This window comes from Danio rerio, chromosome 5, assembly GCF_052040795.2.
Source record: "Danio rerio strain M-AB ecotype USA chromosome 5, GRCz13ab, whole genome shotgun sequence".
Taxonomy (NCBI): Eukaryota; Metazoa; Chordata; class Actinopteri; order Cypriniformes; family Danionidae; genus Danio; species Danio rerio.
In genome coordinates, this window is record NC_141025.1 from 29,332,222 (window position 1) to 29,359,706 (window position 27,485).

Below are 27,485 nucleotides of genomic sequence, written 5' to 3' on the forward strand. Positions count from 1 at the left end.
TTTAATAGGTAGAACTGCCCGAGATATGAACAAAAGCAAGTGATGCATCAAAGTTTTATTTACAAAAATCTTGAATGGTTATAAAAATCTTTCTAATCAATAAAATAATTTATTAAAATAATATAAATAATTAGTTAAAAAATCTTGTGCGATATTAATGATATGACAGTTCTGGAAACTTCCTACTTCTCTGTTTATCCGTCTTGACTTTTAACTGCCTCTGTCATTTTAAAGAGCCTCGTCCGAGGTGAGCGCAGTCAGCGAAGCTGCGGGATGCGGCACCAAGCAAAAGTATAAGTCAGCCTTAAGATGTTTGTTTGTTTTTTTCCTGTAGTTCAATGATGCATCTAACCTGTCTTCAGTACTGTTCAATTTGAATACATTTATTTTGCCACTAATTTTGTGATTTTTGCATTTTCTCTTTGTTTTTGTTATTGTGATATAGGTCTTAAATTTAATACTTCATGGTTTTAAAAAGGTCTTAAATTTAACATTTGGATATCAGTAAAAACCCTGCTTCAGAGCTGTTTTAGTTCTTATTTGTGGCATACATTTAACAAGGTACTAGAAATATTAACTAGCTAATTTGCATGGAATTGCTCATATATAAAAAAGCAACATTAAAAATAAACTACTATTAATAGTGTATTTATTTCACATTTCAGACCCGTAGCCAGGTCAGGTTTGGGTGGTTCGGTAGACCCACCCTCACTAACAAATGTGCAGAATTTGTCCCATTCATGAGCTCATTTGTCCTATTTTGAATGCTATGCTATCATAAATAGTAAAAAGTAACCCATCAAAAAAGGCTTTAAGAGTTAACCAGTGGTGGAAAATGCAAGCAATTATTTTTTAAGAGTCCAACATCCAGCTGTACAAGAAAACATCTGACATAAGCAAAGTCATCTTTTATTTTTTTTAAAGAAAGGCTAGGAAAATTGTGAAGCTCTAAATTATTATTATTATGTTTAATTTTTTATTATTTAAAGGGTCAAATTCTGACTGAGGAAAGTCGAATGTGCTGGCCAGTGTTATTTGTCTAATAAATTACAATAGGCTACAGTTTTGAATGTATTTTTTTTTCTAATCATATATGATGTAATAAATTTGTATTTTAAAAATAAATGTCATATTTCTTTATTCTAAATATTTACTAAATATATTTGGTACATCAAAAAGTGTGGTGACCATCCAACAAGCTAATTCAGCTAAAAATGGTGCTTTAAATGTCACTTAACGTTAAATTCAGTATTTAAGCAAAAAGTTCCAGAACCCCACTACCCCCATCACCAGGCTGGCTACAGGCCTGCGTTTAAACTTCATTATAACACATATATTTAATAATTTACCTCAGTAATGTGAGTTATGACACTAATGAGAGTGACTGAGGTGAGTTTCATGAATGGAACTCTTCCCTTTACAGAAGATATAAATAAATAAATAAATGAATAAAGATTGACTCTAAATACAGTACCGATGAGATTAAGTAAATTGTTTAATGTGTGGTTTAGTTAAAAACAGCAACAACAGTTTTATGTCTTTCATGTAGCCCAAATGTCTGTTTAAACACCACCAAAAAGCCTACTTTTAGGCTACACTACAGTTAATATTATTATTTTATTTGTAAACCTAGTGCATTTTAAAATGCGTTTCACTTCTTGTCTTTGCTTTGGCCATCAAAACAATGATTATCTTACGTTTTAATCAATTATGGCCTTTGATTTAAAAAAAAAAAATCCGATCACATCAAAATTTCTCGGCACAATTTACGGCACCAGATCACAACACCAGATCACATCAATACACTGCCCCCCTCTCACCCACACATTGCACTTAATGTTGTGTAGATTATTACACTACCTATTAGAGTATGTCTTATTATCGAAATTGGTTATAAATAAATCCCCTTTCGCTACTTGTCAATCAGACAACGCTTTTATGTTTGTTCTTGCTCTCAATTGATATATAAATATGATCGATAAGTGTCCTGATAAACAGCTGTAGTTTAACTGCTTTGTGGTGCCTTCACCTCCTCTTGCGAGTGGTCTCGCGCGGTTTGTGCCATGCATTGCAATAAATTAATAAGTTGTATATAAAATTAGCATTTCAAAACCCCTTAAATTTTGGCAACCTGCCAATGCCACTTTTTACCAAGCAGCATCTTCCCACTCTCCCTCAGGAAGCCAATATTTGGAAGTAACTAAAACTGCAATTCATCGACTCACCTTGGGGGGCTGGCTCCAGGAAGTACAGGTGATTTCTGACTGCAATGGTAAATTGGCCATTTTTTTCCCCCCCTTTATTTTCATGCCAAGAACAAATTTCATTAAGTTGGCCATTTTTACAGTTGATAAAATAAAAACATGTTTACACCCTGGTACAAAAGATGGCTTTGGTGCATATAGCTATGATTACCCTTCATGAGAGGGGTGAATTTTTTCGCAGACTATATTTGAAGTGTTTGAAATATTGAAATGTTGAAAAAGGCTTAGTGGCTCAATGTGTTACAATTGTATTTTTAAAAGTCTAAGTATTGATCTAGTATACAACCAAGCAAAAGGGTTAGCGTTAACCGTTAGGGTTAGGGTTAGGTTAGGTGTAGTAACGAGCAAACAAAGAAAACTAAGCACAAGGCAGAAGATATCATAGGTAAGATTGAGTTTTTTTTTTTAGTTTTTTAAAAAATTTTTATGATCTTTTTGTGCTAAAGTAATCTTACTGCAATCACCATAAGGCAAAGTAGCACCAACTCCCACTAAACACTAGGCTTCAGCTAGTTCTGTTGAATAAAATAAGCAAACAATGAATAAGAAATATGACAATGAGATGCTGCGCTGCCAGAAACTTATAGTCGGCTAGTGAACCAGTCGTTCATAACGGAGATTCATTCACAAACGAATCGCTCCCTCCGTCAGTATGAGAAGTGAAAGCAGGAGAGAAGGTGTGTTTCAGGCAGGGTGGATAGTACATTTCTGTACACACAAACAAGCTTTTTGTCAGGAACGCCAGTGCAATCACTGATCCATCAATGTACAAAAGTGATGTAAAATTATAATTTTCGTAATTAGAAAGAAAAATTACAAACTAACATCCAGGAAAACTCCCGATCATAGATATATGTGCATATGTGTATATCTTTGGCTTTGGATGGCCACAGTCCTCCACTGTACCTTGGGCAAGCATTCATTTCAAAGGAGCGCTACTCTGTTTCAATATGGCAGCTCTATTGACGCATTCCTTCTAATAGACAACAATAGGGTTTGGCGACATCTATATATCTATGCCCTGAGACCACGCTCAGACCTGCACTTCCAGACCTATCGTTTTCTCAGACAGTGCCACCTGCTGTTGGATTTGGTAAAAAGACATGTTGGTGCGATATGGGAGGCGCCTCGTGACAGCGCCAGCGCAGAAGAATAAAACTCTGGAGGAGCATTTTTTTGCGCATGAAGTTTGAAGATATCGAGCTTGTACTGTTTTCTCTTATCAGCTGCTAGTGCTCTTTCCGATGCAGTATATTCGGTGACAGTTTCTGGCGCATTTAACCCACAGATTGATACAATGGTAAGTTGTTTTGTTTTGAAACTTTAAAGTTTGTTTCGTTTTGCTGGTGATATTTTGAGGTTAGCTTTACAAATCAAGACCATTGAGGGCAAACGTTTTAGAAACAAAATGTGTAGCTCAAACCTGTATATGAGGGAAGTTTTCTGGATCTATAACACAAAAACGGTTAGATAAGAAGCTAATAAAAAGTGACGGCAAACGCCGCATAAAGTTGGTTTGACGTTGTTTATTGTTGTTACAAACAAGTGCAGTTCTGCCATGCTTAACGATCATTATGAAAGTGAAATCTATTTAGATTTTTGTTTCGACAGGCTATAGTAGGTTAGCTTTCAATTCGCTTTGTTAGAGATATGTGATAGTAAGTTGCTAGTATCGTTCTTATTGTTTGTGTCTGAATTTGAAACTGCCTTGTTCTTTTCAAAGTCATTTAAAAGTCATTCAAAAGGTCTTTAGCCTTTATTGTTGGTTTATTTCAGGTGTTTGTTGAAACACAAGAGAGGGGATTTTTTGCCTTGTCTCAAGGAAATTCCATATTCATTATAGCAGTCAAAACTAGAGAGGAAGGAAGGGAAGGAAGGAGGCAAAGAAAGGATGTAAAAAGAGATTTGTATCCTGCAGTTCTGGTTCAATGAAAATGGTGATGAAAAACTCAAACTCTACATATGTCTGAAAATGTAATTTTTTTGTTGTATTAAACACAAATACCTCTAAATTACATTTTAAAATGAAATAGAAACGTTGTCAGTAGTTTACAAAATAAGCCAAATAAAATAGATTTTGCTTAAAAAATATATATAATTCAGTTTTCCATATAATGTATTTCATGTTCATGTTACAAAATCCTCATTCTTTTAACTCTATTCATTCATTGTACACATCTAAAGAAAAATGGGTCACACTTTGCAATAAGTTTTCATTAATTAATATTAGTTGATGTGTTTATTAATATAAACTGACAATGAACAAAACATGTGCATCATTTATTATTCATAGTTCAAAATTTACTAAAACTTTATCAAGTAAATCTAAATTCATGCTTTTTAGCATTAGGTAATGCACCATAAGTTAACATAAGCTAACAAAGAACTGTATTTTCATTAACTAACGTTAACTAACGTGAACAACTACTGCAATGTACTGTTCATTGTTTGTTCATAATAGTAAATACATTAACTAACATTAACTAATTCAAACTTGTTGTAAAGGGTTACATAAATATAATAAAAATTAACATGTGGCTGTATAACCCATCATTATATTCACTTAAAATATATCACTCAAAAGAAGAAAGAAGACAACATCAACAACAAACAATCTTAGACTTAATCTTGTACCCAATTATACGGCTAGTTGCAATTTAATGTGCTATTTAAATTGTCATTTCCTTTTAGCATGTTTTTTAGTTTCCCCCTATTGTCCTATTAGACCAGATCTATCCAAGTGGTGCTCGCTGCAGAGCCATTTGAGGAGAGCTGAGCTCCAGCGAGGGGGAGCTTAAGCTTAAGCTCCACCTTTTTTGCACTTCTTCTATGAGTGATGTCACTGGGGGTAGGGTTAGGGGTGGGGTTGGTGTACGCATTAAAACGGCTTACAGGAGGAGGAGGAGGGACAGCTCATGCTCCCCCTCGCTGGAGCTCAGCTCTCCTCAAATGGCTCTGCAGCGAGCTATGAGCCATTTCAGGCTGTGACACACCAGTTGTGAACCACTGTTCCATTGTCTGTGGCTATTATGTGAGATGGTATGAATAATAAGTGGCGTTTCCTGTAAAATGAATAATTTCACTGATCTTTGTCTGACAGTTTCCCGTCAACCAAACCTTGACCTAAAGTCACTTACATCCTTCTGAGCACAAAGAGAGGAATTAACAGTCCGACTCAGCTGATATACAGATGACATGTCTACTGCTGTAGAGCATACTAATGTCAGGGAGGTCACAGTCCTATTTCATGGCGCTCAGCCATGCTGTTTTCACAAAGGCATCATTGTGGGTTTCGATGCAATAGCCTTTAGAGATTTCTCTGTCTCTCTCTGTTCCTTGTTAAACTGTAAGCGACATGGCACTCTTCCAGAATTCCATTCCTTATGCTTGTTGTAAACACAATTTTTAAGGCTGTTATAATGGGAGGCGTCCAGGAAGATTTCATCACTACTTTTTGTTTATAATGCTTTATTGGTTGCATTTCTCACACATTAAATATGTTGTACTGTGGTTCTTCTTTACCTTTTTGACCCCCAATCGACCAGATATTTTACAGCAATATATACAGTAAAAACTTCAAAACATTTCCAGTTTTTCCTGATTTACTGGATTAAGTTTGAAGATATATATACATATTTTTCTCACTATTTCCACCTGACAAAATATGATGGAGCTTGGTGTAATATTCCGTAGCTCTTTTATTTTTTTATTAATAGTTTGATTTTTATTTGGTCATTTTTTTGTCTATTACAGTATCAGTGTCTTTTAAATAAATATAATTTTATTTTATTTATTTAGTTTAGGCTAAAACAAAAATAACTGAGAAATACCTTCTCTGCAGTTATCCAACTAAAGTAAATATACTTTCTACAAAAAACACACTTTACATATACACACACACTTAAGCCGCTTTTCCACTATCGTGCTGAATCGTTCTTTAAACAGAACTGTTCCATTCCGTGCCAAACCGGGCCAGACAGCACGGATACGGTTTCATTTTCCACTGTCGTGCTGCGACAAAGCTCTTTAAAACATTACACAAAACGCATCAGTAGTTGCCTTGGTAACGCAATGTAAACGGCTCCCTTTGTTCAACTAAAGTTAAATAAGAGCCGAAACTATTTATTTATTTTTTTTCATAAAATCAAAAGCAACCATGTGACTAAACACTGTTATGCCGCTCTATGAAATAGGGGTGCTAAATGTGCACCCTTATTTATTTATATGTTGCGCAGCTCTGGCTAAATTTTATTTGGAGGGAAAATTACCAAAATGTAACGTGATGATTAAAAATAATTGGAGGGGAAATAAATAATATTTAAAATCTCTGAACATAACAGAAAAATAAACAATGATAAGACAACAAAAATAGTGCATTTGTATTATAGTGGCAGAAATATAATTTTGTACAGGCCTTGTCAAAGGTGAGCGGGCACTTTCACTAATAAAAACACAGCACATAAATTATTTCATTTTTAACAATTAATTAAATTACACTGCGTTTTTATATCAAAAGTTGATAATGATATAAAATATACTACATTTTGATGGTAAAATGAAACCAATTAAGCGATGGCTGTTATTTGTTTTAGTATTCAAACATTAAATAACGAATGCAGCAAGTGAAAAAAAACGAATATGAAACAACACATATATTGCAGGATTTAAAGCATTTAAAGCACTATTATATTTAGCAAAATGCTTCTCTATTATCTTTTTATTTTGATTATTTTATTTTTATTATAATAATTATTTTTGTGTTCATATTAACTAACAAGCTGTAGGCGAATTATTGCTAGACGTTTTAGAAAATATTTGCGTAGCTATATAAAGATCACCACAAAAAAACTAAAACACAGAAACATGTTACATGCCTCATAAATGTCATATAACTTATGTATAACTGAATCATATAATTATCTAGAGCTGAAATGATGAAAATTGCTCATTTTATTTTTATAAAACATTTGTCAAAACGTATTGATATTTTTTGAGTAAAAGCAATACTGACATTTAAGAATCCATATTTATTTAATTCATTCATTCTTTTGACTTGTTTATTAGTGCATATGCTATAATATAAATCATACAACAGTACCTTGGACAGTTACAGTGCTGCTCCGTAAAGCTGTCAAGCAAAGTCTTTTGGACGGCCGACATTACAACACGACGTCCTTCAGGTGGTCTCGCCGGTATTAACAAGCTGTCCTGGCTTTGAATTAAAAAGTGCAATTATTTCCTCGTTGTTAAAAGAGTCTGCAAGTTCGTGTTCCATGGATATATATATCGTGATGTTGTTGTGGAATTTGGACATCGACGATGCTAAGCGTGACTTTATTCACTTTATTCGATGCGCAGCAGGAAAAAAAGTGAGCAGCGCAAGTCGCTGGCATGTCTCTCCCAGATCAGAGCGAGTTTTGTGCTGTGAAATACAGCGCTGCGTGCAATAAACTCACATTCAGCAGGCGAAGTAGGTCTGTATTCAAGTCAATAAAATAATAACGTTAATGGATAAAATATCTTCGTAAGAATGTGATGAGTTATTCACTTCTCTGCCAGAGACTGCTCTATGCTCTCATCCCATACGAACCACTAACATCATTAATTTAGGAAATCATCCACCCTTTTCAAACTGTATCGTTTAGACCTGGATCGTTATTTTATATTTAATGTACTGTAGTTTATTGAGGATGTCTGATGACTAGCGCGCTTCTGCTGAGCCAGCTGTGGTAGCTTAGCAACCGAGTCGCGACGTCAACACACAGAGTCTGTCAGCACAGTTCAGCACGGTTGTCTAACCGTGCCGAGAATTCCGGGCTGAGAACGGTTTGTAATCGTGCCGCTCCGTTCCAGGCTCAGTGGAGAAACAACCGTAACCGTACCGAAGTGTTCTTAGAACGGTTTGGCACGATAGTGGAAAAGCAGCTTTACTGTCCAAAAAAAGTCACACACACCTTATTTTATTTATTTTAATTTTATTGCTCTGCCATTAGCTTTGATTACGGCATTCATTTGCCATGGCATTCATTATGCTTCTGCAATATCATAACATTAATTCCCATCCAAAGTTGCGTGAATGTTTTGCCAAGATCTTATATCGATGATAAGAGAGACAAATGACCGTGCAAAGTCTTTTTAGCACATCTCATTCTCAACAGGGTTAAGATCTGGACTCTGTGGTGGTCAATCTATGTGATGCCTCATTCTCCCTGAAGCATTCTTTTACAATCTGAGCTCAATGAATTCTGCCATTGTCATCTTGGAATATGCTTGTGCCATCAGGGAATGCAAAAATCCATTCATCGAATTCTCTGGTCATTCAATAAATTCAGGTAGTCAGCTGACCTCATTCCTTGGGCACATAACATTGCTGAACTTAGAGCTGACCAAGATCCCAAGCTTGTATGGTAGGCACAATGCATGATGAGGGCATCATTTTATCCGACTCTCTCCTTCTCCTCGTGCACTCTGAAACAGGGTAAATCTGGAGTCATCACGCCACATGTACATCTTCCATTTCTCCAGGGTACAATTCGTTATGCTCCCTAGCAAACTGAATTTATGTGTGTTTTTTTCTTATTAGCCTCACTGATAAGTGCTTGTCTGATGGATACACAGCTGTTTAGTCCCAATCCCTTAAGCCCCTTTCACATTGTGCAGTTGGCAATGCTGTGCAGTTGGCTTATGTTCACTGTTAAACAGCTGTGAGTTAATACTACTCTTGTTTTATTATTTTCTTAATTTATTTTCAGCCGATATTTAAGTTATTTCTCTCATCTCGATCATCGAGGGTTTTTTTGACCACATTTCTTTCTCAAAGATGTTGATTCCCTATTATTTTTTCCGGTTTTAATAATATGTTGTTGTTATCCCCTTCGATGTTTTCTTTGCTTGATGCATGATAATATTTTTTTTTCTCAATTTGATTTCAGCAGATATTTAAGTAATTCCCCATCTTGATCATCCAAGGTTATTTTTGACCACATTTCTTTCTCAAAGATGTTGGTTCCCCATTATCCTTCCCAGTTTTAATAATATGTTGTAATCTCCTATGTTTTCTTTGCTTGATGCATGATAATATATTTTTTTTCTCAATTTGATTTCAGCAGATATTTATGTGATTTCCCATATCGATCATTCAGGATTTTTTTCGACCACATTTTTTTCCTCAAAGATGTTGGTTCCCCAATATCGCTCCCATTTTTATTAATATAATGTAATTTCCTTCGACGTTTCCTTTGTTTGATGCATGATAATTATTTGACCCTTTAGAAACAAATGAGCATCTTTCCATGAGCACAGGATGTGTCTACAAGCAATAAGAAGACACTCTCTGCATCAGTTAGGGTTAAATATCTTGTTTCCAACTGAAACATAATCATCCATGCAGTCATTATCCAGTGGGAGTTTCTTACATACTTGCCTAGTTAAATCCAGCTGCTGACCTTTTTTTTTGGACAAACACAAACTGATATACAGTATATTTCTAGGTCTATACTTTAAATCTTGAATAAATTGATGGACCTTTTTCACAAAACTGATGACGGTTTAACGGTATTATTTAATATTTTTTTATATGCATTTATGAATGTATTGTATCATCTTTGCGTCAAATTACAAAAAGCTAATTACTGCTTATGCTAGGTGTTTCTAAGGCAGCGTATATGGGGCTGAGAGTAAATTTGACAAAATTAGTCTCGCACTACTTTTTTTTCTTTTTCTGAAAGTCTTGAAAACACTATCCTGGAGTTTTCTTTTATTATTTGAGCAAATAAGACTGTAAAAAATTATTTGTTGTATTCTATAGTTTACCCAGCTATGATGTCTTCCGTTACTGAGAAACCCAAAAATGTGAAAAGGGTCTATTAGTCAAGATTGTCTGAAGAAAAAGTAGTTTAGGTTATAAATTAAAGTAATTAAGTAAATAAATAACTTGAATATTTATTATTATTTTTTTAATCATCTTGAGATGCTTTTAGGCCCTGGTTGACTGGTTAAGAACCACTCATCTAGTGGGACACTGAATGACATCTACTCCTTTACGAAAAACAATATTTTGTTTAAAAATATGTATGAACTAAGGGCAATGTATGTTGTGTTATTAGCTAGTGCTTTTGTCTTTTCCAATGAGCCATTTCATCTGTTCTCAGCAGAATGGGAACAGCCGCCTCAGCGAGGCTCAAAAAGATGTGGAGGAAGTTAAAGGTATCATGCTGGATAACCTAAACAAGGCTGAAGAGCGATCAGGAAAACTCAAGGAACTGGAGACCAGGGCTGACGACCTACTTGTAAAGGTAGAACTTTTGTAACACCAACTATTTAAGCACATAAACGAGCTGTCCCATTAACTTATTCTGTGTTCCTGTGAACATGATATACAGCTCTCTGAGGACTTGGAAAACTATAAACTGGGTTTCCGGAATTTCAAGTGTTTTCTAGGCAGAGCAAGGACCTATCGAATTTGAGTCTATTAATAGTGTCTTGGTGGAGTATACGGGGGAAAAAAAAGTGTTCAATTTGCATCCTGAGTTTAGTTTACTTTGTTAATTTTAGAAAGCTATTTCCCTTTGTTTTGAGATGAACAAAAACTTGTGTAATAGTATGGCAGGCTGTTTGCACAAGACATGCATTGTGGTTAGGCAACAAGTTCACATTGATTTTCATTTTTTTGTCTCATGCGAGCATACTCAAAATTCCATTGGAGTGGAAAAATAAATGTACAAACAAACAAGTTAATTATCAGCAGTTACACAGCGTTCCAGAAGACCATGAGGCTTTTATTTAGTTCAGTATTGATCCAGTTTGGTTCAATAACGGTCCAAGTTCAAAGATCACAACTGTAGTTTGATTTTCTTGGTTATTTTGTTAGGCTTTCATGACATCCAAAACAGTGTGACTGATGAGAAAAAAAAAAAAAAAACAGGTTTGCTTGAGAATTCTAACCTGATCATCTACTATATATATATATATATATATATGTATGTATATGTGTATATATATATGTATATATGTGTGTGTGTGTATATATGTGTGTATATATATATATATATATATATATATATATATATATATATATATGTATGTATATATATATATATATATATATATATATATGTATGTGTATATATATATATGTGTGTGTTTGTGTGTGTGTGTGTGTGTGTGTGTGTGTGTGTGTGTGTGTGTGTGTGTGTGTGTGTGTGTGTGTGTGTGTGTGTGTGTATGTATGTATGTATATATATGTATGTATATGTATGTATGTATATATATATATATGTGTGTGTGCGTGTGTGTGTGTGTGTGTGTGTGTGTGTGTGTGTATGTATATATATGTATGCATACATACATACATGCATACACACTGTATATAATTTATTTATTCATTTTATTTTTATTTTTTTGGACTACATTGTAGTCTTCTGTCACTCTGCACCAAATTTTGTTTAAAAGTGGACAGGGACCCATTTTTTGTGATCTTAGTCTGCTTGTTTGGTGTACAAAGCAGCATTTAAAATAACAAAGCAATAACATCAGAACCAAACCTAGCAACTAAACACGACCTGTCAAGTAAGGAATCTTAGTATCATAATCCAACTAAATTTAAAATGTTGTTCATATCCTGCAGGAAACACACTTGTTGCTCTATTTGTGCCTCAGGCATTTTCTTATAAACATTCCGTGTTCCAAGGACTCAATGACAACAAAATTGTATAACTCCAGGTTAACTATCTGTTCTGTCCAACCTTAAGGTTTTTTTTTTTTTTCTTGTTTTGATTCTAATTTTGGACAGTAATTATTGGGAAAACACTGAACAAATAAACTTGAACCGAATTGAATTAGCCAACAGTGTCAGTGCAGTTAAATCAGTAACAATAGTAAATACTATTTGTCTTGTATTCTTGCGTTTAATGAATGAGAAAGCCAAAGATAAAAATGACAATAGCAAAAAAAAAAAAAAAAAAAAAAAACTAGGAGAAGCCAGGCCAAGTCACAACCAGCTCTCCTTTGGCCAAATATATGAGCACAGTTTGATTTATGATTCCCACTGTGTGGTTGGTGTCAATGACTACTCCAAACAAAGACTATAATCACATTTAGGAAAACAAAATGAGTATCAAGTCCATTTCAAAGCCTCGCATGGCTTTTCTCTTATTTGCTTGATGAGAAGACTCAATGGTGATTTGTTTATTTAAAAAAAAATGTTGGGGACAGTTTTATCTTGTTAAATATAAAATGTAAAATAAAAAAAACAACTTTGTTTTGTTATTACTTTTCAGGGCAAAGCATTCTCAAAGACCGCCACAAAGGTGAAACAGAAGAAGCGCTGGGAAAATATCAAGTATAAAGTGGTTATAGCAGCAGTTGCAGCTGCAGTGCTTCTTGGCATAATCTTGGCTGTGGCATTGAGCTTTAGCAATGATGACAATGGTAAAGACGCATCCACGACAACAACAACAAAGGCCCCATGAAATTACTAGAAGCTAGCAAACAAGATAATGAGTCAACACATTTTTTTAAACTCTAAAGAAAATAAACGTCCTGAAAATCCTTCAGGTTCTTTTGTACTAAAGTATCATAGATCACTCATTGTGATACAGTGCAAGCTAAATCTGTGATGCTATTTGTGGTGGGTGTCATACAAACGGTACCATGGTGTCATAATCATTTCCGCTTTTTCATTTTCAGTGGCAACATATACACATACTTATTATGTGGCAATAATAGTAACATTTTACACAGATTCTTCTTGGACTAAGCATAATTTAACCATACATTAGGTAAATTGGTGTCATGTGTAGATCAAAGTGTACCTGGAAAAACATGTTTTACTGTCAGTGATCTTCAAATTTCTTGATTCTGTTTGTCAGCAGAAAAAATGTGTGTAATGGTGTCAGGTTTTGTTAAGTGTGTGGATTTTTCACTTGTTAGTTACAGAACAAACCCATGTATCTGACATACCCGTTTGACATCTTGGACTCTTACTGATGAGCTGATGAGAATAATTGCATGTATTTTTAATGCATGTATTTTTGACTTTGGAGAGATACAAAATGTGCACTTTTTGGGGTAATTCAGGATTTGGTTGGCATGTGTATTCTTTGATTTGTGTTATTTTTGTGCTAAAACTTCTATATAGATTAAGAAGTGAATAATTCTTAATATTTTGATTTTCAGCGCTATAACAACCATAGGAGGTTTCCTCCTGTATTCAGATTTGTTAGGGGAGTGTGTAAGAGTTTTGTCACTGTTGAAGATTTGATTATCTTTGTCCATTATCAATATAAAATGTATATGTTTATATGATTAATAATTTGCTGCTACAAACAGCACTATATTATTTGCATGTGTACATATAAATAAACGTCCATTGTAAATACTTTGTCACGTTTGGCTTTACTCTCATTCTTTCTAGCGTAAAAAAACACATTTCAATAATCAGAACAGTGTCTTGCTTGTACATGTGGGAAGGCTCCTTTTTGGGGCTTTAAAGAATGAATTTATTTATTTAACAGGGGTAATGCACAAAGATTACATTAACCTCAAAGAGGAAAGATGCATTGTGCCAGGTTGTAGCAGGTTTGCTAATTTCCACCTGCAGTCCCTGGACAGGTTAAAATTAAAACAATAAAATCCAATTAAAAAGTCAGTTTAAAACATTCAGGCATAATCACATATAAACTAAAACACTGACAACTCAAAATCATCTCACTGTGTACAAATTTGATTTGACAAAAACCACCTCCTAGTCAGGCGTGAAAACATCTTGTAATTTGTATATACCTGGTGCAATGTTTGAGGACACCTAATGTATGAACAGCATTTAAGTGGATCTTTTTTTGCAGTTATTCGCCTCATTTTCTATTCAGTTGTGCATTTTAGTGATTTTAAGAACTAATCTTTGCTTGATCAGCTTATCGGACAGTGATTATAACCACACTTTTTTTATGCAACAAACATATTTTCTACAATTTTGTCAAATTTATTTAAAAATTTGGATTTAAACCGCAACTTCCAGTTTTATAAATATTATTTATGAGATTAGCATTTAAAACAAAAGAATAAAGAAATATATATAAAAATATATAAACACAAACTTATCATCTGGTAAGAGTTGTTTTAAAATAAAAACTAACCTATGGGCAAATAAAAACTGGCCAGCTCATTCAACTCTCTTCAGTCAGAATATGGCCACTTTAGGAATTAAAAATTACATTTTGTCTTAAAGCCTTCTTCTATCTATAATTTTCACAATTTATGATGGCATAGCAGTCCGAGTATTGCAATTTTATTATTTTTGTGCAAATAAGCACAGCACCATTTTGTTTTCCTTACAGTGAAGGAAAAAGTCAGGGAAGGAATACATGGCTAAGAGTGGGAAACCGTTTTTTTTTTTTTTTAATAATCATGAGTTTAGCAGAGCATAACATTCAAAAACACATTTATAAAACTTTTGTACTAAACGTTTCAATCTTTTCTTTGCGAGTCATGGATCGTATGATTTGTGCTGGTGATCTGGCAACCCCATACGACAGTGCACGCATGTGACCCGCTGTTGTTATAGCAACGTCAACTAAAACCAGTGCGCGGTGTCAGTTTCAGAAATGATGGTCTAAATATATATATTTTTTGTGCAAACTACAAACGTTACCATATAGTTATTCCTCCAGAAAACAGTGAGCATGGCTCACGACGACTCTCGAGTGGAGTGGATTAAAAATGCAGTATGTGTGATGTATGATTTGCCTGATTCAGGCTGCTTTGACGAGTTGCTCAGCCGCGGTGATGGAGAGGAAGAGCAGAAAATCAAACACTTTTTAAACGTGGTCACGGAGGAAGAGGTGGCTTTAACACTTTTTTTCTTCAAGAATGTACGAGAAGAGGAGATTGAAGTTGAAATTCCTGCAGGTAACGTTACGTTTTCATTTTAACGCAATTGTAACTTCCCTCTTAACATTAACTACTTAGTAACGTTACATTAGTTAACGAATAGTTTCTGCACGTGGACGTGGACGTGGAGTGTGACGTTTAGAAACGTTACTCAATTTCTCATTCACTGAGATAATACACTCACCACCGGTCACTTTATTAGCATTACTACATGCCATAATCCTTTATGGCATAGATTCAACAAGGTACTGTAAAAGCTGATTAGTTGACTTTACTTGGGAAAAAAGTGAGTAACATTAAACCCATTGCATAGTCTTAAAATTAAGTGAATGAACTACACTCACTGGCTAAGTTACTTTTTAGGTACACCTTGCTAGTACGGGTTGGATCTCCTTTTGCCTTCAAAACTGCCTTAATCTTTCGTGGCATCGATTCAACAAGGTACTGGAAATATTCCTCAGATATTTTGGTCCATATTGACATGATAGTATCACGCAGTTGCTGCAGATTTGTCGGCTGAACATCTATGATGTGAATCTCCCGTTCCACCACACCCCAAAGGTGCTCAATTGGATTGAGTTCTATTGGCTGTGGAGGCCATTTGAGAACAGTGTATTCATTGTCATGTTCAAGAAACCAGTCTGACATGATTCATGCTTTATGACATGGAGCGTTATCCTGCTGGAAGTAGCCATCAGAAGATTGGTACACTGTGGTCATACAGAGATGGACATGGTCTGCAACAATACTCAGGTAGGCTGTGGCATTGACACGATGCTTAATTTGTAATAATGGGCCCAGAGTGTGCCAAGAAAATGACCCCCACACCATTACACCACCACCAGCCTGAACCGTTGAAACAAGGCAGGATGGATCCATGCTTTCATGTTGTTGATGCCAAATTCTGACCCTACCATTTAAATGTTGCAGCAGAAACAATCTTCTATTGTCCAATTTTGGTGAGCCAATGCAAATTGTTGCCTCAGATTCCTGTTCTTAGCTGACAGGAGTGGCACCCGGAGTGGTCTTTGGCTGCTGTAGCCTATCCGCCTTAAGGTTCGTTCCACGTGTCGTGCGTTCAGAGATGCTCTTCTGCATACCTCGGTTGTAACGAGTGGTTATTTGAGTGACCGTCAACAAGGCATTTGCACCCACAGAACACTGGATATTTTCTCTTTTTCAGACCATTCTCTGTAAACACTAGAGAGGGTCGTGTGTGAATTCCAGCAGATCAGGAGTTTCTGAAATACTCAGACCAGCCTGCCTGGCACCAACAACCATGCCACATTCAAAGTCACTTAAATAACCTTTCTTCTCCATTCTGATGCTCTGTTTGAACTGCAGCAACTACTGAGTCTTGACTATGTCTACATGCCTAAATGCATAGAGTTGCTGCCATGAGATTGGCTGATTAGAAATTTGCGTTAACAAGCAGTTGGACAGGTGTACCTAATAAAGTGGCCGGAGAGTGTATACTATAATATCTTAAGTTATAAGATGTCTTAAAAAAGAGTATTTTATGTTCAATAGCAAACAGCACCAAGCCATTCCACATACCCCAAGATCCAGTAGAAGGTGAGGAGAATGACTCAGAAAGAAGTCCATCTGCTTCCTCTGAAAGGACGCTCCTCTCAGACAGAGAGAAAACCCCTGCTGACAGTGAGTTTGCTTCAGCAATGATTCATATCAATATTGTAACTTTTCTGAATATACAGTACAAGTTCCTCATTTATTTTTCCATTTACCACACATGGCTAAAGAGAAAAGAAAAGGCCAAAAAAGAAAAAGCCAGGAGTCATCAAACCCAGAAGACTCTCAAAGTCAGAATCTTGCAGTTGAAGGCCTGTCAGAGACTACAGAGAATGGGGATAAACCACTTCGCAATGTAAATCACCATTACAGTTAATTGATAATTAAGATTATAAATGAAATGCAGTCTTAAAGTATTATGTATGTTTAATCAGATTATTTAGTATTAATCTATATTTGTATGAAATCAGATCATTTCTACATTTACTACTACAAAATCAAGTCGTACTTGTTAACATCAGTTTTTACAATTTCAACTAACAGTCAACATGATTTTGTCAATTAAATCAGCCCGATCAGCATCTTTTGCTAAAATCGGAGCGAATTTTAGATGAATAAGAATGGTGTAAAAGAAGAGTAGAACTGTAAACATTTTCCTAAAGTCTAATTGGTTCATTGGAATTTTGTGCCATTATCACTAAAGAAGTTAATCCAGTAACCTGTTCTTCTGTGTGCATCCATGTTAACCACAAGCTGCTATTAATTAATAATTAATTTCTATTGATTAGGTAACATAAACAAGTTACTACATGCTGTTCATAGGTAATTTGAATACATTAATCCTGGGAGAGGAACCTTTTTTTAATTATAAACCTTTAAAATGCTTTTAATAACCCCTAGTAACACTCCAGGGGTTTTCCAATGACTATTTCAATGAGTGCCCTATAAAGGGTTAACTGATGTTAACAAACAAGACTTTATTGTAGGGTGTTAATGATGATTCTCTGACAAATTTTGGTTTTATTGTTCCTTTCTCAAGTTTGAGATCCAGGTTGTGTATCACGTCGAGCTTCATGTGGAAGTGAACATTATACCAGAGAGGTTTGAGAAATACAATGTCCTTTACTTCCTGAGGAACACTAAAGGTATATAAGGCATTTCCAAAATGTGTCTCTTATAGTATTGTACTATCTGTAACTGTCTGGTCTGGTGCTTATCTTATACAGAAACCATCACTGAACCAGTGGACATAAACGAGGCTAATCATTTGATGCCCAGACTTATTGAGTTTGGCATGATGAATGACCACCCCTTGAAGATGCTTAGTGGGCTTCTCAACCATGTGCGTGATTCTCATCTTCATAAAAATGTGTTTCAAGTAGTTATGCTTTGAAAGTATATATTTTTTATGAATCAACTTACACTTTGTTCACAGGTGTATATCCCTCGTCTTTCGGCGAACCAGCAGAGACTCACTAATGGTGGCTATCAGGGTGTTGCTGGCTCTGAAGACAATGACATAAGCAAGACAACAGAAGGTGAAAAGCAGCAGCCTGTAGAGTCCCGTGGGTCTTTTGAAGTCCGGGATGATCTTCTCCACAGCACACATAAATTCCTACAGGTCATAGACCAAACTCTACGGCAGCTGGAAGGTATGCTGCTGGTGTCAATTTAAATAGCAGGAATATTTATATTTCAGTGTTTTGAGTTCAGCAAATATTTATTGATTGATCAAAAATAAGAAATAAGATTAAAAAAGGGAAATATTAATTTTGTATTTTAATATATATTAAAATAGAATTTGTCCCTTGGCCGAGCCGCTGTACATTTTTCAGCAGCCATTACAGCAATCTTTCGTGTCACTCGGTACTTGAGAAATCCTGCCTACATGTTGATGTTGTGCACAAGACCACTTAAAAAGCTTGAATGATTTAAATCAGTGTTGACAGTGCTGTCATGTTTTTGTTTTGTTTTAGTATTTTTGCTTCCTGTTTCATTTGCCCTACTGTAGTTTTTTGTTCCCTTTTCCTGCCACTAGTTAGTTTTTATGGTTACTGATTAATTTTACTTTTTTTTTTGTATATTTCAATTTATATATGTATATTTAAGATCTTTCTTTTCCTAGTTTTTATCTTTCAACAACTGACAGTAATGCAGTCTCTCTAAAGATGTAAGTAATAGACTGGTACACACTCAGGTCGGCTGGAGCTTTTTAATTTGTACCAGTTTCTCTCTGCTGAAGGACATCATAACCAGGCGTTACATGGGTAACTTGAGCTGGCGTGCAGATACCATCTAGAAAAGAAGTGAACGTGTAGCATAAAGTGTCTGTTTCTCTGTTTACATCTTTGAATGAAAACTGGGTGCATGTGAGCAGAGAGGATGACAGAATAAAGGAAAGATGAAAGGGAGTATAGGATTCGCCTGAATGTAACTGCATGAAGGGTTGGTGGCTCACAAAGAATAGATATAAAATGTGGAGACATTTAATGACAGTATGTTTAAAGATGCCGTTCCACATATACAGTTGAAGTTAAAATTATTCATGACAGTATGTTTAAAGATGCCGTTCCACATATACAGTTGAAGTTAAAATTATTCGCCCTCCTGTGAAGTTTTTTTTTTCTCTTTCATTTTTTTCTTTTTCAAATATTTCCCAAATGATGTTTAACAGAGCAAAGAAATTTTCACAGTGTTTCCTATAATATTCTTTCTTCTGAAGAAAGTTTTTTTTTTTTATTTCTCTTAGGTCAAAAGCAGTTTTACATTTTTAAGGTCAATATTATTAACCCCCTTAAGCAGTATTTTTTTATTGTTTACAGAACAAGCCATCATTATACAGTGATTACCCTACCTTGCCTAATGAAATCAATTCATCCTTTAATTTTTACTTGTATCTGAATACTTGTATCTTGAAAAATATCAGGTAAAATTTTTATGTACTTCCATCATGGCAAAGATTTTCTAAAAAAAATCAGTTATTAGAAATGAGTTATTAAAACTATTGTGTTTAGAAATGTGTTGAAAAAAAAATCTTCTTTCCGTTAAACAGATATTAGGAAAACGATATGCAGGGGCTAATAATTTAGAAGGGCTAATGATTCTGACTTAAATTGTAGATAAGCTTGCCTAATTTGTGAACTGAATCTATTGATTCCTGAAATTGTGGATTTAATATTAAAAGGCGAAAATTGCTTTTGGATTTTCTTTTTGTTATACATCTTATATAGCACAACATGCAACATCTACTTGTTAGCACTGATCTGTATATAACGATCAATGCTTATGCTCCTTTTTTATTTCTGTGTTACAGGTGAATTTAAATTGCACATGCCAGAAATAGATTTGGAGGGTGAAGTGGAGTTGTTCTTGTCAAATTCTGTGATGGTGGATAAACTTGAGCAGTGTGTGATGAATTGGCACACACAAATCACAATTGTCATTGAAGAGCAAAAAAGGAAGAAACCACAGGTTTATTAAATTTAAATGAAATGTTGTCATTAAATTATGATTTTCAAATTTGCAGATCAGTAATAAAACCTAAATCATCTGTTTTTTTCTTCCATTACCGAAGGGACCCGGTCCTTTGGCAGAAATTGAGTTCTGGCGTGAACGTGTTGCTGTCTTTAGTAGTTTGATTGAGCAGCTGAATCTGCAAGCAGTAAAGAAGATTCTAGAAGTGATGACCCGTGCCGATTCATTCATAATGCAGGAACTGGAAAAGACCACAGCCGAGCTTAGAAAATACTACGATGAGTCTGTCAGTAATGTGCAATTCCTCACCACAGTGGAGAGACACTTCAGGGTGAGGAGTAATCATAGGGAACTTTATGAAATAATATATTAAGTTCACTTATGAAGTAGTGTAAACAATACCATTTTTACTTTAATTGCGACATGCTCACATTCTGCTGATTTTCAGTAGAATGCGAACATGTCACCTCAATTTTGACAAAGACCATAATATACTCAAGACATGTCACTTATAGTTTTAAGTGGGAAAATGTGTAATGGTCAATATGGCGAATGAAGCTCCGCCTTCAAGTACAGGAGTCAATCAGCAATTGATATTGACTGACGATTCTCTGGGAAGGGGCTCAGACCAGACGTGAGTTTCTCTGCAGATTTGCAGATTTGTTGTGATTTAAACATTTAGAAATGAAACTAAAGAGACAGTTGTTGTTTTTTATTGATGCTTCCTAATATGAAATTTAATATTAAGCTTTGCTAGCAATTTTGGAAAATTTTGATCTTTATTCAAACAGAATGCCTGAGCATACTGCCTGAGGTGTTTGAAAGATGAACGCCAAGTGAAATGACTTGCCTAAAAGGGACTTTGATTTTAAGGAGTGATAGTTTCAATTTAAGTACAGCAAAGCACCATAAAACAAAAATCTTTATTTTGTCATCCGCATTACTTGACCATGTCATTCAGAAGTTGAACTTGTATGCCTTTTTTTCTGATATTGTAATGAGAAAATAATAACAGAACTCACTAATGACACCAACTAGAACAGAAATATCAAAAATATAGCATTGTTCTTGAATGTTTTTTTTTATTTACAGAACCTTGTCACAGGAGTGGATTTTAAAGTGGTCTTGGAAACTATTCCAGAACTGATAAATGGGCTGCGTATGATATGGATATTGTCTAGGTGTTACAACACAGATGAGCGCATGGAAGCTTTGATGGAACGCATTGCCTGGGAACTGTCTGAACGGGTTGCCAGAGTTGTGGATGTCCATGTTCTGTTTAAGTGAGTATGTAAAGTATTTAAAAGTATCTTAAACCACAACCAGCTGTGACATTCACAAAAAAGATTTAAATGTTGTCAGTTGCTTTCCCTGTGTTCACTTGGGTTTCCTCCTGGTACTCTGGTTTCTTCCATAGTCCAAAGACATGCGCTATATGCCCAATACAGTGTTGTGGCTGAAACACATCCACTGCGTAAAACATATGCTGGAATAGTTGGCGAATCATTTTGCTGTGGCGACCTCTGAAATAGAGACTAAGCCGAAGGAGATTGAATAAATGAATGAATAAATGAATGAATGAATTATTTAATTAATTAATGTTGTCGGTTGATAGCATTTAAGTTTATAGTGACTCGATTTACATACTTATACTATGCCCTTAAAGTTTTGGTTCTTTTTGTGAAGAAAAACAACATACTTGTGTGTGTGTGTGTGTGTGTGTGTGTGTGTGTGTGTGTGTGTGTGTGTGTGTGTGTGTGAAACTTAGTAGGCATACTACTTCCACATTACTGGACTGTTCTCTTGCTTAACCTGTCAGTCGTTTTGTCTCATTCTCTTCATTTCCTTATGATTAATTTTTTTAAATATTACAGATGAAGTATCATCTTAATCTGCATTTCGTGGGTTCTTCATGCAGAGAAATCTCCTCATGTGTTTGCCAAATTGGGCATTCAAATGTTAATGACCAAACAAGACTTTGCAATGTTATTGCAGACAAAATATAACACAGATAACTTCATTCATTCATTTTCTTTTCGGCCTAGTCCTTTTATTAATCTGGGGTCGTCACACTGAAACGAGCCGCCAACTTATCCAGAAAATGTTTTACACAGCGAATGCCCTTCCAGCTGCAACCCATCACTGGGAAACATTCATACACGTTCATTCCCACACATACATAACTGACAATTTAGCTTACCCAATTCACCTATAGCACATGTCTTTGAACCTGTGGGGAAAACCAGAGCACCCGGAAGAAACCCACGCAAACACAGGGAGAACATGCAAACTCCACACAGAAATGCCAAACGCAGATAACTGGACATGATTTTTTTTCAAGTTAAGTATTAATTATTTAGTATTTTTAACCCCTTTACCTTAGCCTCACTTCTTAACTATTGATCTTGTTTATCCACCCTGTTTTTAACACATTTTTTACCTTGTTTTTTGTTCTAATCAATTTCATGTTTAACACTCATTGCTTTTTTTCAGTTCATTCATGACTTGCTTTTCTAAAATGTTGTTATTATTAGCATAAGTATTATGTATTATATGCATATTTATATTAGTTTTAATAAAAACAAGCTTAGATTTGTCCACTTGTTGGATTTTGGACCATATGGGTCATGGGACATGTGTTTGGATATAACCACACTTCGTTATAATTGTTCATTTATTCGTTCACGGGAAATTTTTCAACAAATTTCTGCACTTAGCAAATGAAAATAATTTTGAATAGGCTAATAGATATCTTCAGTCGAGTGCCTACAACACTGTTCATTTATCCACGAAAATGAAAAGCAAAAGTGATGTGAAAGTAAAGAAGCCGAATGGAGGAGGCTCATTCTTTATCCTTGCACTGCAGATGGTCTGTTTAACTGTTCGCTAGTGAACTGTTCAGTTTTTCTACCTACAAAGTCCAACATGTAAATGGCAAATGCACCATCTGAGTTTCAACAGTCATGTCAAAGCAGTCAGTAAATCATCATACTATCATCTCAAAAACATAGCAAGTATCAGATGCTTTGTTTCTAGTGAAGATTTAGAAAAACTTGTTCATGCTTTTATCAGCAGCAGGGTGGATTACTGTAATGGACTCCTCACTGGTCTTCCTAAAAAGACAGTCAGACAGTTGCAGCTCATCCAGAACGCTGCAGCCAGAATTCTAACCAGAACCAGAAAATCAGAGCACATCACACCTGTCCTCAGGTCTTTACACTGGCTGCCAGTTACATTCAGAATAGATTTTAAAGTATTATTACTGGTCTATAAATCACTAAATGGCCTAGGACCTAAATACATCACAGATATGCTCACTGAATACAAACCTAACAGATCACTCAGATCATTAGGATCATATAAACTAGAAGTTCCAAGAGTTCAGTCAAAGCAGGGTGAATCGGCTTTTAGCCACTATGCCCCTCGCTGCTGGAATCAGCTTCCAGAAATGATCAGATGTGCTCCAACATTAGGCACATTCAAATCAAGACTGAAAACACATCTGTTTAGCTGTGCCTTTACTGAATGAGCACTGTGCTGCGTCCGACAGATTGCACTATCATGTTTTTCTCTTCTTCTTCATTCTTTCATATCACATCTTACCTGTTTTTATGTTTTGTTTTGTTTTTACGCATTTTAATTATTTGTTTTTATTTTTATTTTACTTGTTTCTTTTATTCTTGTTTATGTAAAGCACTTTGAATTGCCATTGTGTATGAAATGTGCTATATAAATAAACTTGCCTTGCCTTGCCTTGCCTTGCCATGTCGTGACACTACTGACATTTAAAGGGAATGAGAGATGAGACTCTGATTGGTTTAATGCACATTATTCTCAAAACACACTCGTATTTCATTAAGAAAATAAGCACAACCCTGTTAGTTTTCAGTTCTTAAAATAGAAAAAATGGGTTTAAACATGCTCCCAAATACTTTTGCACCATGCACTTTAGACTTTGCGCATAAAATAGAACCCATAGTGCGAATTGAAATGCAGCATTATTACATATAAAAATTCCACTTAATATAAAACATAAAATATAAAACATGCATGCTCATTTGTAATGATTGTAATAACGTTCTTTGATATTATGCAGAGAGAAGAGGGTGGTGGCCAAAGCCAAGGTTCAGGATGGAAAGCGCGTTTTAGATATATGGAAGGCCTGTTATTTTGAGGTTCGTGCACGGATTGAGAATTCCGAACGTGATCCCCGCTGGGAATTTAATCGCAGAAAGCTCTTCGAAAAGACAGACTATATGGCTTCGATCTGTCAGGACTTATATTCCGTCTTGCAGGTAAGCTAAGTTAGATAAAGCATGTTTCATTTCAGAACTTTCTTTTTTACATTTCTCCAAGGAAATAGTCCTCACATACAGTAATCATCTCACAAATGAATGTTCACTCACAGACTCTGGACGAGTTCTACATTATCTTTGGACCAGAGTTAAAAGCAGTGACGGGGGATCCTAAGCGAATCGATGATGTTTTACACTGTGTAAACTCCCTGGTCAAGCCCATCGAGGAAGTTACTTTTGATCCTTTTGACAACCGCAAAATGACCAGCTGGAAAATGGTCATGCAGGAATTTAACAATGAAGTCCAGGTATAAATCTGTAACAATTGCTACATTGTCAATTTCCAGTTATTTAGCATTCATTTTAATGTATTAATTGCTCTCGTTTAGGTAATTGAAAGAGAGGCCATCACTTTTATTGATCACTCCTTCAAGACGCTGCGCTCCTCATCTGCAGCCTTTGATCTGCTGCTGAAATTCAAGAACATCCGCTGCAGAGATGCCATCAACGATCAGCTGATGAAAAAGTTCAGCGATATTCTTGCTCAGTACTGTAAAGAGGTGCCTGAGAAACTGCTTAATAAAAACTTTGAAGAACACAATTGCTAAATGTTTCTTTTATTATTGTTCTAATGTGTTTTTGTTGTTGTTCCTGCATAGATGGTCCTTATAAATGACATATTTGTGAAGTTCAAGGATAATCCACCTCTGAGTAAGAATCATCCTCCAATGGCAGGAGCTATTATTTGGCAACGTTTCTTGCTAGACCAAATGCGATATCCCATGAAACGCTTCAGGGAGGATCGTGATTTGATGAACAATCAAGAAGGGAAAGCAGTAAGTTTTTAATTTTAGATCACAAGGGCAAAACATTTCGGTTCTTAATGACATGCACAGATACATTGTTCACCACATTTGTAAGCTAACAAAATCATATGGTTGGTTTTGATTTCATTTGTTCTTTAACATGAGTTTAATATGTAAAATGTCAATGCGGGTTGGGTCTGATGGTGATGGTCAAAAGAGGTCATTGCTGAGATTAATCTTTATTAAAGGGTCATGAACTGAGAAACCAAAACTCTCTCGATCCTTTGATACAGTGCTCAGCATATATGAGTACACACCCCACGAATCTCACATTTATTATAAAAATTGTCTATAGGATGCTTTACAATATTATATTTGCGCATAGACATTAGATTAGTCAGTACTGAAGCCAAATCTGGAGCTAATCTAACAAAATAACCTACAATAATGGTTTAAAAATTAGTAGCCCAATTTTATATGTTAGGGAAAAATATTAAATAATATATTAAAAATAGCAAAAATCAAGAGAAACAAAAAATATATACAATTTTGTTGAAATGTTGTAGTTTGTAACTTCTTTTGCAATATTTTGCATGAATGTAAATGTATTATATTGCATGAATCTAATTACATTTATTTATGTTTAATAAATCAGTTTTGTTCAAATGCACCAGTATATATTACACACATTTACTGAGAAATGGATACAAATATAAATTTTCAATATAGGGGTGTACTCAATTATGCTGAGCACTGTATATTTGACATGATAGTACTATAAAAACAAAACTAAAAAAAGTTTCAGAACTTTGTTGTTCCTCTAAAATCAAAATGGCAGTTTGCTGAAAATGACAGGTTTTGAAATGTTCTACTCTATGATGTAATAGGGTGGATAAGCTCCGCCTTTGCAGAAGATTGATGGCTACTTCTTCTTTACTGCCTGTTTAGGCCTGATAATATGCAAAGTCTTTAGCCAATCGCAGCAGAAGATGTTTATTTTTGAGTCTACAGTTGGCCACGCCCATTCAAACTGTGTTCTGATAAGGGGGCACACTGTTTTAAACTTAATTTAAATCTAGTTAAAAACTTTTTCCATATTTCTTTTACAATTGTTATATATATTGCTTTCAATTAATCAATACTAAAACTTCAATATATTTTTTTAGGTTATGCTGTTTCAGCTGATTCATGAATTAAAAAATGAAAGACTTACTAATTTTAAAACAAAACAAAATGACATTTTCAAACCCAGTCCATTTTATCAGGACATACAAACCCAGCACATGTTGTTCCGATGCTTTTAGACGTGGTTTATCGGATTGCTGTAAACATCTTAGTTCAAACAGTAACAGAGGGGCAAAAGAATGCAAACATTCAGTACTTCTTACTTGCAGCAGGAGACAAACATGAATGAACAAATCATATCTCATCTAATCTCTCGATCAGTATTTCAAGCACATCAGTGAAAAGTCTTGTAAACAAGGTCACATAGCATTACATTTACATTCAAGTCATTGCCAACCACCATTGTATCTAAAGCATAGTATAAACCCTTATTTTTATGTTTCAACACACTGCTATAACATATATACAGCATATATATGTAAGTAATACAAAAATGGTGCATCTTTAAATTTATTCCTTCGGAATGGGCTTTGTTCAGTTCTGTTTTACACCATTTACCAGTTTATGAATGCAAATATGTAAAAATACTGTAAGTTTAGTCTTTATGTAAATGCCAAAAAAAAAGCACTTCTGATCAGGGTCAGGTTAACCAAAAACCATTGTAACTATTCAGGGTTTTCTATTCAGAGTGAATAGTTCTTGAGGCAAAACTGTTTTAAAAATGTGTATTATGCACAGTCCTGTACCTACACAAATATGTATACAAAATATATTTGCATACATCTACACCTTCACGTTCCCATATTTCCATGTGTATAAATAAAAATGTCCTTTTTTCCCCTGATGAATAGGTGGAATCCAAATTTATAGAGGTGGCTTCACGTATGAGGCAGTATGAGGTGGATCTCTATAACAAATGGAAAGCAGATACTAATCAAACTCTGCCCATTCTCATGAGGAAAAGCTTACTGGTCATGGTCAACAGTTACGGGACTGTCTGTGCAGACTCCACACGTCATCGTACTGTAAGTTGCAGTGACATGGAAATGCTGGGACTAGTAATGTTAATTATAGAGCATGTTTAGAGCTTGTTCCCTTTTATT

General features: G+C 35.1%; 2 protein-coding genes across 3 annotated transcripts in view; both read left to right on the forward strand.

Annotated features, from left to right (window-relative positions):
• The first annotated feature begins 3,380 nt into the window (after positions 1 to 3,380).
• vamp5 (vesicle-associated membrane protein 5) lies at positions 3,381 to 13,644 on the forward strand. 2 transcript variants are annotated; one of them, NM_001256606.1, is made up of 3 exons: positions 3,381 to 3,564; positions 10,415 to 10,558; positions 12,542 to 13,644. In NM_001256606.1, exons 1-3 carry the CDS (start codon positions 3,562 to 3,564, stop codon positions 12,731 to 12,733), a joined length of 339 nt encoding a protein of 112 aa, NP_001243535.1. In that variant the 5' UTR covers positions 3,381 to 3,561; the 3' UTR covers positions 12,734 to 13,644. The 2 variants fall into 2 exon arrangements, with proteins under 2 accessions (NP_001243535.1, NP_001243536.1); NM_001256607.1 differs by having other exon boundaries at positions 10,418 to 10,558.
• A 1,172-nt stretch (positions 13,645 to 14,816) lies between these two features.
• dnah10 (dynein axonemal heavy chain 10) overlaps positions 14,817 to 27,485 on the forward strand; it is a 70,923-nt gene continuing 58,254 nt past the window's right edge. The window contains exons 1-14 of the mRNA XM_087253532.1: positions 14,817 to 15,170; positions 16,683 to 16,811; positions 16,913 to 17,037; positions 17,722 to 17,827; positions 17,909 to 18,024; positions 18,118 to 18,334; positions 19,996 to 20,153; positions 20,257 to 20,487; positions 21,249 to 21,439; positions 24,253 to 24,451; positions 24,565 to 24,759; positions 24,841 to 25,011; positions 25,111 to 25,287; positions 27,234 to 27,407. Coding sequence (XP_087109658.1) covers positions 14,945 to 15,170; positions 16,683 to 16,811; positions 16,913 to 17,037; positions 17,722 to 17,827; positions 17,909 to 18,024; positions 18,118 to 18,334; positions 19,996 to 20,153; positions 20,257 to 20,487; positions 21,249 to 21,439; positions 24,253 to 24,451; positions 24,565 to 24,759; positions 24,841 to 25,011; positions 25,111 to 25,287; positions 27,234 to 27,407 — 2,415 coding nt within the window. The 5' untranslated portion in view covers positions 14,817 to 14,944. The remainder of the gene's footprint in view (positions 15,171 to 16,682; positions 16,812 to 16,912; positions 17,038 to 17,721; positions 17,828 to 17,908; positions 18,025 to 18,117; positions 18,335 to 19,995; positions 20,154 to 20,256; positions 20,488 to 21,248; positions 21,440 to 24,252; positions 24,452 to 24,564; positions 24,760 to 24,840; positions 25,012 to 25,110; positions 25,288 to 27,233; positions 27,408 to 27,485) is intronic.